A 13100-nucleotide genomic window follows, 5' to 3' on the forward strand; every position below is an offset into this window, starting at 1 on the left:
CAGTTTGGTGATCAGATGCTCGAACAGACTATTGACATATACTCATTGGAACAAACTGTGCTGCTTTGTCAGCCGACATGATGTTGTTTTTATACGACTCTAGTCATTTAGAGGAGCTTATCAGAGCAGGTAACAAAACTTTAAAAGGATGTACCAGGTAGAACTTGAAATCAAGGACACTGTATGTTCTTCAACATCAGCCACATACCTCGATCTTGCAAACAAGCTATATGATCAGCGTGGTGACTTCAATTTCTCATTTGTTAATTTTCCTTTTCTTGATAGTAACATGACAGTTTCGCCTACCTACGGTGTTTATTTGTTGATTTGATGTTGAACATATTAACAACACAATGTTAATAACAATGTAAAACAAACACCAGGATAACCAAGTTGATGATTGACAATTTATTATATTAGGTAGAAAAAATACCCCTACATATCATGCAGCACTATATAATTAAGAGCTGGCAATGATCTCTATCTACTACATTTTCACTTAATATTTCTAGTTGGACAAAACAAAATGTTTCTGAATAATGATATGAACTGATTCAATATCTGGCAACTTTGTAGATATAAGAAGTTACATGAGTTATAAAGATATGAATTCAAACTGGCAAAATAACATCATTCAATCCTAGACAGAATTCCATAGTAGTAAATCTATATTAATTTATTATGATTTATATCAGAAAATACAAAATAATAAATTATAAACAACTACCAACAATGATATGAAAAATACACTAATAAGAATAACTTACCAATGTTCCAATCTCGCTTGAACAGATTATTATTGTTTGTACCGCTCTCTTAGCTGCCATGGGCTAAAACTGACTCAATATACTCTAACATTCTATACTGTCTGTACAAATCATGTCCTTTTCCCGCTCTAGATGGTTTCCAAACAACACAACCGGTCTAGTTCAATCCAAAGGTCAGTCTAAGTTCAAAGGCCTAACTTCATATATTTTATTTATGTATCTGCTAGGTCAAGACTACACACAGGTAAGCACGGTTCACACTGTCCATTATTAGGCCCAGGGGATATTACCTGGCTGCCAACACAGGTATGTTTATTATACCTTTATTCAGCAATTAGAATTCAAATACATTACAAATTGAGCAAAGAAATACAACATCACAGAATAATTACAACATTTCCTAAAACATATAATAATAATTTAAAATGCAAATTTCACACTACCACATAATATTGTTATCTTATCAGATAGATATCGCTGTATGATACAAGTATAATAAGTATAACTAAATAAAAAATGGGCATCGTCTTCTATCATAAATCCACAGGCGCAATGAGGGGAGTTAGCAAGAACTGCATTCTAACCGGAGTCTAGGATGGAATATTTGACCTGTTCTATTTCCAATATTCAAACAATACGATGTTAATCTGCTGTTATCACCATCTTGATACCAAGATTAATGTACGAAAAATATGGAAGTGATCTATTAATTTTTAAAATGAATATCGGAAATTTGTCGGATATTGAAAATGTCAACACTAGTATAACGGATTTTTATTATGATATATTAGAGTCATGGATTAAAGTCAGAGCTGCAACTGAAATAAACGGATTTTTAGATATTAGATGATCAATAATATGGGGGAACAAATATATTCGTTGTAGAAAATCTTTAATTAATAAACTATTGACAGAGAGTGATATTATTTACGTAGATGATATATTGAATGAATACGGACAAATTGATGAAGAGGATATTTGTAATATATTAAACGACAAAAGACATTGGATAACCGAGACATTAGAATCAAAGAAAGCTATACCCGAACAGTGGCTAAACATATTACGATCGGAAGAATCACGAAAAACAAAACTTAGAAAAGACAAACGTATTATGGTGTATGTAAATAAAACCATTGGCTAGTTTGGTTTTGCTAATAGTCATAACCACTTGGCTCTGAGTGTAAAAAGAAAGAAAAAACCAAAAACAATCCCCACTCGTTGGGGAACCTCTATTTAACTTTCTATTTAAGAACAGTGCACATATCGGGTTAGCTCCCATTACTTTTCGAGAAATAATTAAACTTCATGTTTTGTTAGGGTTAAAAGTTACCTGCCAAGTATTATTGAATCGTTATTCAACATAGTTCTTGCTAAATTTGGGTTATCCGCTATGACGTAATGCGACGTATCGATAGCAAACTTTTTATATTACATCTGAAATTGACAACAATATCGTAAATATAAATAAGAATAAGTAAAGGACCATGTATTGACCCTTGTAGAACACCTGCGATCATATTTTTGAAATATGAAGACTTTGCTTTCTGTTTGTTAGATAATTATCCAAGCTTTTCAAAATTTTCCCGATAAACCCGAAAGTCTCAACTTGTATCAACCCATCACGCCAGACACGGTAATAAGCGTTGTTTATATCACAGACAAATATTCAATTTTCTTTTGCTAAATTTTAAAATGTCCCAATATCCATTGTAATATAGAGTAATTGATTAACTGCAGAGTCACCAGACGTTAAACCAGACTAATGTCTGCCAATGAGAAAGTTATATATACATTCGAAAACGCAACAGTCCATTAACTTATCAACAATACCTTTAAGTGGACCTGTTTTTAGGTTATACAGATCTATCGCCAGAGTGGCATTTGCAGTTTTCCAACTGTCTGGATAAAAACAGACATTTACTGAATTTTAGAAAATACAACAAAGTTGCTCACATAGTTGAAATTTTCCTTGTTTTGATAATTGTGCAGGTGTTGAATCAGGACCAATTGCCTTTGACAAATCGAGAACACTAATTGCATCGCTAACATCTTGTGGTATTAAAGTGAAAATATCTTAATGCGGGAGAGAAAAAGCACCGTCAGCAGGAAGTGAAGCTTGTGTATTAAAACAGACTGTTAAGAAAAATAGGTATTAAGCGCTTCAGCTTTACATTTCCTACTTTACTGTTACATATAAAAGGAGGTATGAAAATAGATTTTATGGGAGAACCGAGATAACATATTAGTTATTTTCCGCCATTCTCTCGAAAACGGTTTTATAAACATGGGCGTATCTGTTGATTTAGTAAGGTAATCTACGAAAGCTTTTCTTGTGGCATCAGAACAGAAATTTCGTAAATGTTTTAACTTATACCTATGGACTTTGCTGTGTGTACGTTAAGCTTTTCTATGCATGCGTTTCCTTGGTCTCATTAAAGTTCTGATTTTATTATGCATCCAAGGGGAGTCTCGAGGACGAACAGTAATTGATTTATTAGGGATAGGAACTGAAGCACATGCAAATATTGATTTAGTTAAGAAAATGGCTGCGTCTTGTGAACAGCAATTTGTTATATTTCCTCGCCGGTCTATTTCACCAAGTTTGATATTAAACAAATGATATATATGATATATATATATTTATTACATAATGCGTTTGATTTTCCTTAACTATACGCATAAGGTATATTATGAACTATTGTACGGTCACGTGCGAACTATTGTACACCTGTGATGTTTCAGATTTTGGTCACGTACGAACTATTGAACAACTGTGACGTTTCGGAATTTAGTCCTACCCTTTTAAGCGTCAAGGCACTCAGATATCAACACTGCCAGGCGACAGTCACGAGACTTCTTAACCCCCAGAAAAGTCGAGAGTCCAATGATTCTTTGTGTGTTTAAGTGATTCTGTAAACAAAACATCGTTCGATTATCAGTACTAATATTCTTAATATTGTTAATATTCTTGACTACTGTACATATACCCATGATATATTTGTAAACTTTGTAAACTTTATTTATTTTACAACAATTGCGAAACGAGGTTTATTAACTTATATTAATTACACTTGTTGGCCCAGAGGGAAAAGTGTGAGGGGTCTTGGTGAGGGAGGAAACTGGAGTACCCGGGGAAAACCCACGTGGTCGGGAAGGTGACCCCCATACCTTTTCACTAGAAAGCAAATATTTCGTATTGTAGCCAAATTTGAGCGACATGGTAAATTGTTGAAAAAAGAAAATAAAAATGTCTGGAAAATCAAAAAGTTGCACAAAATGACGTAAAATCTTGCATTATTGGTAAAATTGACGTCACATGACATTTTCGAATTTTGCATTTATTTGGCAATGATAAAACGCACTGATAAAATTGTGTGGTACTACTTTGTAGTCTAATATATGTCATATTTCTATAATAAATGTTTTATAATGTCAAAAATTGGAAAGTTTTTTTGACCATCGTGAATATAAGACACAAACATTTGTTACATAACACGAGCTGTCATCACATCTATTGAGCTTGCGCTGTATCCTTTTTAAAACCTTATATGTTGACTATTTATTCATACGATCTGTACACCATCTCGAATTTGCCCCTTTGTCAAGTAAATTACAAACGATCACATTAAGAAATAGAGCAGTTACACAAATGTAGTAGATAAACAACGAACAATATCGTTCTGTTTGTGTTGATGATCCCCTCGGTCGATAATTAATTCACCGAAGGCCTATTGTAATTAATAAGAAAATACCTTAGATGGTGAGGAATGATAAATAATAGTCAAAATAAAAGGTGGATAAAAATAACATCGCAAACTGAAGCTATGTGATGACAGTACGTGCTATGTACGAAATGTTTTTGTTTATCTCCGCAGCTGGTTCATTGCGTCCCACAAAACTGCAGTCGGCGAGTAGTAATGGCAATGTCGGGTGGCAATCAGAATGATATCAATACCTTTGAATTGCTTAGATATTTATTCGATTAACGTTAAAATATACTATTTTTAGTCAGGAATATGGGATTTTAATCATCACAGCTGCTTTACCTCTGGCTAATAAAATACTCACTCGATAAAGAACTTCCCTCCAGAAAATTCAAACAAATATAATTGAAGGTCAAATAAAAAGTCACGTGAAGGTCAAGTTTACACTGCACATTACATACATATGTCACATGCACAGGACATGAACAGTACATGCACTACTGCACAACACAAAGACAGACTAATCGCATGACAGTACATGCATACAACACATACAGGTAAATTATATTACAGTTTACAGACCCACAGGGAGTGTGAGCACAGTACTATATAAGGCATATGTATACCTACATGCAGAGTATCTACCAACTTTGCAGTACACACAGTACTATCAGATACATTAACTTTACTTGTAATTAGTATACATTTAACATAATTATAATTAAAACAGCATATAACAAAATGTATGGAATTCATTAATTATGGTAATAGTGACATAGTTCACCTAGCCACATACACCCCTACCTTTTGGACACCCTCGTCTTAATCCCTTTTCCTACTTGCTCGGTTTTCCTCGAATGGATACTCTTAGCAACGCTTCGGCTAATTTGTTGGATGCTGGGATAAATGTGCCATCCTGTGCTAGGGACTTTATGAAATTGGCTCGAGTCAGCCAATCTGGTTCTGCTCTGGTACTTGTATTAGATATGACATATATATAATATTTAATTATATTTATTGATAATTGACTGTCCACCTTCATTTCCGTTTCCTTGGACTCGGCCATTGGAACTTTCTCGGCAGTATTACTGTCTGCGTTCGACTTCGACTTGTCGTTTACGTGGAGGAGGATTCCGTTTCGGCATCTTTCGTAGTAGTGATTTGGCGCTATTGTCCTATGTTACAACTGTGGAGGAATTGCACTAATGAGGAGCACGAAATTCCGGTTAAAGGTCGTGATCCGCCCTTCTCCATTGCTATACCCCTAATACATGGTTGTCCTGGTTGAATTGCTTGAAAACAACACAAACTTTGTTCTCTCGGTGGTTTGCAATTTTATGCTTATCGTCCCATGCTACGACTTTTACCAGTACTCTGTCACCTTCCTGTTTCTGCTTTCCTTGTGCTTTCTGGGGTGTAGAGGCTATTCTGTAGGCTTCCTTCAGCTTTATCCAAAATTCCCTTCCATGTACAGTGTAGGAATGTTGATGAGTGTCTATCCCAAAGTCCAGGTTAATCGAGCTATGGTTCCCTCCCGAACAAAGTTTAGGAGATTGTCCCTTTGTGCATAGCGGGTAAAATTGTAGGAATGTACCATGGGTCCAATAAACCGCTTCCTATCGGCATTTTGGTCATGATTATAAGCTTTTCGAAAAGTGACTGGTTTAACCACTTGCACTGGCCGTTACCCATCGGACGTTATAGAGTGGTTCTTGATTTGATGATCCAAGTTAATATTGACAGAGTTCATAAATGAGCTTCCCTTCAAAGTTAGCACATTGGTCACAAAGCATGCGTTGAGGCATTCCACAGTGTATGATTAAGTGGTTAAATCTGATGACAGCTTGTCTTAGCTGTCATATTTATAGACGGGGTTGCCTCTGCATGCGGTATAATATGGTCTGTTATGACCAATATGCTGGTATTCTCCCTTAAGTATTCCAGGGATGATCAAGTCACAGAAACTAAATAGAGTGGCTGACTAATCTTTATGTTGACAAGTGGGACTACCTGCTAGTTATTGGATTGTTCTCTTAAGGTGCCGACAACACTTGTTGACGTACTTTCTCTATGTCGATGTACATGTTGAGCCAATAGAATCAGTCTCTCACTAATGAGATGGTCCGATACCGAGCAGGAAGTCCCTGCAGTACCTTTAACTTCAGTGTCGTAGGTATAATTAGCCTATAACCTTCTTACAGAGCACTCCCTCTCTAAGCTTCAGTTTCTCAAAGGCTTTGTAGAGTGTGGCTTCTCCCCCCCCCCCCCCCCCCCCCCCCCCCCCTGCTCGTACATGCTCATTACATGTGCCTAAGGCAGGATCCTCTCCCTTTCTCCAACTGTGAGGTCTTCAGTTCTTAAGCTGACATATCAGACCAAGAAACTCTGACCTGGCATATCATCATCCTTAGTAGACTCTGCTAATGCGTTTTCCGAACACAAACTTTCCACATAGGGATTGGCATGGATAGTTCCATAGACTGTTTTCGACATCTGTTGATATAGTTTTCGGTAGTCTTGATAATCCATCTGCATTTACATTGCTAGTCCTATACGTACGGGGATTGTTGTCTGTCCTTCCTGTGCATTTTTTCCCATACAAGTAGTCATGGAACTTCTCGCTTATCACTCAATAATTTAGTTTGTAAGCTGAGTAGTTACTTTCTGACTAGCTTAAACCCCTACTTGCATGGGCTTTTCCTCCTCTCCTACTCTTTGTTAAGGACAGCACCTAGGTCATCCAGTAGTGCATCAGAGTGAGCCTCAAAGGGTTTTTGGAACTTTGGATAGCCAAATATGGGTGGGATCGCTAAGACTTAATGAGAACTGTGAAGGCATTCTCCTGCTCCACCTCCCGTTCCTTTACTGCTCATACTTGCTTAAACCTCCCTTTTGGTGTCTTCCTAGATATAGGCATATAGCCGGCAAATGACTGGCCACTTTACAGAAATTATTCTTGAATTTCCTGAAATGTTCGGTGAATCGAAGAAACTGGCCATCTTTTACTGGGGTGGTAGGGAATACCTTCTTTACTTTCTCTTGGTTGGGTTGCACCATATGTGCTTAGTCTATATACATGTAGCATCTGCATGAAAAATGTACATTTCCTGTGTGAAAGCTTCTGGTTGGACACTGGTAGTCTTTTTCTATCCTCTCTAAATATTCCTTATAGGTATCCTGAAAGATAATGAGGTCATTTAACTAGATGAAGCAATTTCTAAGGTAAAGGTCTCCCGAACACTCTTCAATGAGGCGCCGGGTATATGCTTTCCTAGTCTTTGCTTGCTCATCTTTCTCCAGCTGATGATGTCCTGACTTCATGTCCAGCATAGTAAAATATTTATTTTCTGCAAAGGAGCCTTCGATATCTTAAGTCCTCGGGAGAGTATTTGATGGATCACTGATTCAGCATATGACAATGTTGGATGTCAAAGGAGAATGTGACTTGCGGATAATCCCTGCAGCAAGTAGTTGTTGGATGGCTCCTGACCTCGTCAGGCATCGACGGTGATATCCGCTGTTGCCTGACAAGTATAACGTCTGTTACCTCAATCCGATGCTTGACGAGACGGTAATGCCCAATGTCAAGATAATTTTTGGAGGATATGTCGTCAAAAATACAGATAAGTTCTCGTCCCTTGACCAGCTACTCGACCGTCAGGTTCTCTATACTGATACTTACCAGTGTATCCTTAAGCTCTGGTTGTATGGTATAAGTTCTCAATAACTGCTACTTATGATGTAGACTAGGATGGCGCAAACAAGTAAATATGGCAGCTTCGTATCCATATAAGTCTGTATGTTCATCGTAGTGTAATAAGCCTACATGGTCATGACCTCATGGCCTCTGCTGACCTCACCAGCGCTATTCGGTTGTCATACCGCTCAGTTGCCTATTCCTCATAAGAATATAACGAAATGACAAAAGGTCTGTAAAAGTCCCTTCCAAAATGTTCCTACTGACAATCCATGATAACATTGTATATGTTGATGTATGATATTCTCATTTATCCCATAACTACGCTTGTTTCACAACTGATATTTCACGTGATAAAATTCGTAGCAGTGTGTTATTGTTTTTGTTTACACACCGCAGTGTGTAACCACTTTCCTAAGCCTCCGATTGGTCATTTGTGCCCTCCAACAAATCTGATTGGGTAACCTCTGGCCTTTGACCATGGACTATTTTTACTACTCTCACTTAACTTTTCGTCAGTCTCAAAACAAAGATCAGCATGTACACATTTGTTGGAGTTATCGGTGCCGAACATTAGCATAACTGGATGAAAGGGGTGTCCTTATGGAAATGTCGATTAATCTAGGGTTTGAGTCGTACGAAATATAATTTGATGATGGTAAAATAGACGACGCACGGAAGCGAGATATTGCATCGATCGATGGGCCTAACGAACTAAAACCGACCCCCCCCCCCCCCCCCCTGATTCTAGATATGCAGTAGACCCCGACAGCCGTGAATGAATTATCAAAATAATGAACAAATGTAATACAAAATGGTTTAATCGCTGTCTCTAATCGTTGTCATTTGAATGAAACGGTCGCAGCATCTAACGTACCTGTTACTGTTAGGCAGCTTCCCTTTTTCTAGTTCGATATCATTTGGTACGGATATTGTACAAACAGAAAAAAATCAACGAATAAACACTTTCTTATCATTTCACTTACCTTTATTACGAATATATTTATTCCAAAAACAAAAATGTAAAAATCATCTTGGAACATTTGTTTCATGTCAGTAAACTCTATACTCTGTCTCTGAAACTGATGAGATTTCGTGTAAACACATGGACAAACGTAAACTGCATAGGCCTATTGCTCCACACTCCAGCTCGGTTTCCGAAATATTTGTTGAAATGCACGATGTCTCGAATGAATAAATCTCATAATGAACATTTTACATCATAATAACAAGTAATAGCGTACCTACGAAATCCAGGAAAGGACCGATAGTTGAATCTGACAATGATTAGGTAGTCTAATACTCAGCGGTGACGTTCGACTTCGCGATGACGGTGTCGTCTTCGAATATTTTGAGCGGAGTTATTTAAACAAGTTAACTATTAATTAATTACACCGACACAATGACTTCCAAACTAATATTTCGTTTTGTAAAATAATATCATTTACAAATATAGTACAGAGGATATGAGTCGTGCATCTAAAATAGATGATAAGCTTTCGTTCATAACGACCTATATTTTGTCGTGTAGTGATTTGGTTCACGGAATTTAGTTGCTACGTTGGGAGAATTTGAACTTGACAGACTTACATTTGTAAGTAAAGAAGTTATGAGATAAACAAGTTCCCCTACTCGTGAGGATTGTTTATCATTTTTATCCAACTCTCGTTAGTTAATTTTCTAACTTTCAAAAGACACTCGCTAAAGCTCGTGTCTTTTCAAAATTAGAAAATTAACAAACTCGAGCTGGATAAAAATGATAAACAATCTCCACTCGTTGGGGAACCTCTATGTAAACCTTTAAGTTAATTGATTTTATTATTTATATTATTAGAGCATTGGAAACTATTTTACCGGCGAGTTGATTACTATACCTATGTATAATAAGACTTCAATATATAAAAAAAAATCAACAAATGCCATTCTTTTCCAACCAAAGCTCTCATTGTACATATATAGAGGTTACACAAGGAGTGGTTGTTGGATATAGATTTTTTTCACTCGAGTAAGTTACTTTTAAAACATAACTTTCGAGTGTGAAATAAATTTCATATTAAAGAATTACGAGTCGTGTGATATGTCTCTACTACAATATTATCGGCTTGAATCAATGGGAAACGTGAACAAGTCTTAGTTCGCGTATACAAATAAGGTGTACAGGTGACGGCCGAGACCAGGTGATGTGACGTCATTTGACTATTGATGACGCCAATAACAATTGCAGCTCAGGTCAGAGTTCGAATTCTTGACCAATCAACAGACCGGAAGGTCATACACCACTAGTGGTATATAACATATATTTATCCAACAGTCGGTACATTTATACAATGGCTTGAGGGCGGAATAACATAGGGTATTATGGTAGAGATTAGTATACAATTATTATCTTTTTATGCTACAGATCCTTTTTGTGAGAGGGTGATCCTAATTAAAATTTGAACACAGTATTGTGCAGTCTTCTTTTCAGACGAAGCCTGTGGATTATAAACGTCAAACTTTTATAATTGATCAAAGCCAGTTTTCTAATACAATGCCAGTGTTGAAAAACTGAAAAAAATCTTTTAATGCACAAGAAATATACTCAAATAGAATAAAATCATGTCTTTCATTATCTACAAGTAGTTTATATACCATGTAAATAATGATCTCTTGTGTGATCCGATTTGAGATTTTTTACTAATATAATATTACTTCATTCGAATAATAACGTATATACATTGTTTCAGATATCAATACATCTTGATCACCTAGGATGTCTGATACAAGGATATGGTGATTACAGAGTGCCTACAACAAAACATCAAGCCTTCATACTCTACTAATGCCAAAATCGTGTGCTTTGAATATCAGTGTGGAAGAGGCTGAAGATATATGGGGAAAAAAGAAAAAGGATGGGCGAGGCGATAAAACCGCTTTATATTGTGAACACAAGCTATAATTCTACTGCCTCTTTTGATGGGCTTGTAAACATGACATACAGCATTCCGGAGGCATTTCAGTTCACCTTGCTGGCCATGTATGCCGTCACCTCCATCGTCGTCCTTCTGGGAAATGGAATGGTTTGTTACACAGCTTTTAAAATCCATAGCTTTCGAACTGTGACTAATTTTTTCATCGTTAGTCTTGCCTTAACAGATATCATCATGACAGTATCGTGTGTACCATTCTCTATTCTCAGTAATCTATTTTTTCATTATTGGCCTTTTTGGGACGTTTTATGTCCCATTGTCGTTTTCGCGCAATTGGTCAGTGTCTTGCTAAGATCGTTTATGCTGGTCGCTATGACTTGTGATAGATATCACGTGGCCAGACATCCTATGAAGCCACGTCTTCTGACAAAGTGTCGGGCCAAATTACTGGTGGTGCTCATCGGTGCCTTATCCTGTTTGATATCACTTCCTACCTTTATATACTCAAAAATAATATACATGCCGTACGAGCCTGGATCCCGAGGTCTCTGTTTAGAGCTATGGCCGGACGAATACATTAGGAGCATTTATGGAGTTTGTATCATGTTGATTCAGTATTTTGTTCCATTGATCATCATGGCGGTCACCTATATACACATTGGAATTATTGTCTGGATAAAGCAAACTCCGGGGGAGACATATCCTCTAAGAGAGCAACGCATCGCTGTGTCCAAAAAGAAGGTAATTTGCACTGTTTCTATAAAAACTATTTGTGAAACTGAAGCAGTACACCCACATTTTATACTATTGTATTTGCCTTGACATTTATACACCATACAATGAACTGTCTGGAGACATGCAGCTCCACCTACAGTTCAGAATACAGAAATAGTCTCAATCTATTGAATATCGCTCATCTTTTTTTTTAATGTTTCACGCAATCATTTTGCTATACTTCACAATCAACGTTTTGTATTACATCAGCAAATGCAAAAGTTTCACAATATTGATCTACTTGTTCCCCTTTTAACAGCGCTTAAAATACGCATAAGTGTAGATAACAATTAAATAGCAATAGATAGGCCAAATTATATAGATATCGATAATATGTATGGTGATATTTATTTTCAGACAATCAGAATGATCATTGTTGTCGTGATCGCTTACCTGTTGGCATGGCTACCACTCCACGTGATCACCATTGTTGGGGACCTGGACCAATCTATATTTGATGTAAATTACATTCATATGACCTGGCTGACGGCTCATTGGTTGGCATTTAGCAACTCGGGTGTTAATCCTGTTATATACTTTTGGATGAATTCGAAGTTTCGTCAAAGTTCTTTATTATGTTTTTATACAGTATGCTGTCGTAAAAAACATTCGTTTCGAAGATCATCCCTCTGTAAATTCAACGGTAATAGCAGAGACTGTGTCGCGCGACGGGATACAGATATGAGTTTAATGCCATACACCTGATACATTAACAATCCCACTCCTGGAACGTTGCTTTTAGGTGTTAATTATTACAATGATGTGATGGATTTGAAAAATTGATACTTCAAACAAAACTTTTCTATATATCATTTGAGTTGTTTTATTATATCTCCAAAACAGCCAAAACAACATTTACATCATTCATGCAATAAGCTCGAAAATCATTTATTACAGAAACCAATTTGTCACATATTTGCGTATATGTGTTTTTCATAGGCTTTCCCAGTCAAAAATCGGTTGTGACGTCGGACTATAGACATTGACGTCACGCCATGAATTGAACACAGCGCAACTAATGACTTCCTCCATTTGATTTTGCACTCCACATTTCGACTTTTGAACTGTCAGAATGTATTTTATCTCATTTATGAGATCAAAATATCTTAAATTTGTTTCTATAAGCTTGCCTCAAAGTTTCATTCTTTGCTCATCAAGGCTCTCTAAAATGAAAAACTTAACTTAAAATTTGTTTGATGAATCTCATATGAAATGAAAGCTGATCCAATATGTGGTACATGCATGG

The 13100-nt window shown here is 36.6% G+C and overlaps 1 protein-coding gene across 1 annotated transcript; it reads left to right on the top strand.

The window, feature by feature from the left end:
* The first annotated feature begins 11140 nt into the window (after positions 1–11140).
* Positions 11141–12559, top strand: LOC117332718 (RYamide receptor-like). The gene is made up of 2 exons (XM_033891768.1): positions 11141–11821; positions 12212–12559. Exons 1-2 carry the CDS (start codon positions 11141–11143, stop codon positions 12557–12559), a joined length of 1029 nt encoding a protein of 342 aa, XP_033747659.1.
* The last annotated feature ends 541 nt before the right edge of the window (positions 12560–13100 follow it).

The sequence above is a fragment of the Pecten maximus genome, chromosome 1, assembly GCF_902652985.1.
Source record: "Pecten maximus chromosome 1, xPecMax1.1, whole genome shotgun sequence".
Lineage (NCBI taxonomy): Eukaryota > Metazoa > Mollusca > Bivalvia > Pectinida > Pectinidae > Pecten > Pecten maximus.

Coding starts and splice junctions, on each gene's coding strand:
- LOC117332718 (XM_033891768.1), top strand. CDS start 11,141: ATGACATACAGCATTCCGGAGGCATTTCAGTTCACCTTGCTGGCCATG. Junction 11,822..12,211: donor TCGCTGTGTCCAAAAAGAAG/GTAATTTGCACT, acceptor ATTTATTTTCAG/ACAATCAGAATGATCATTGT.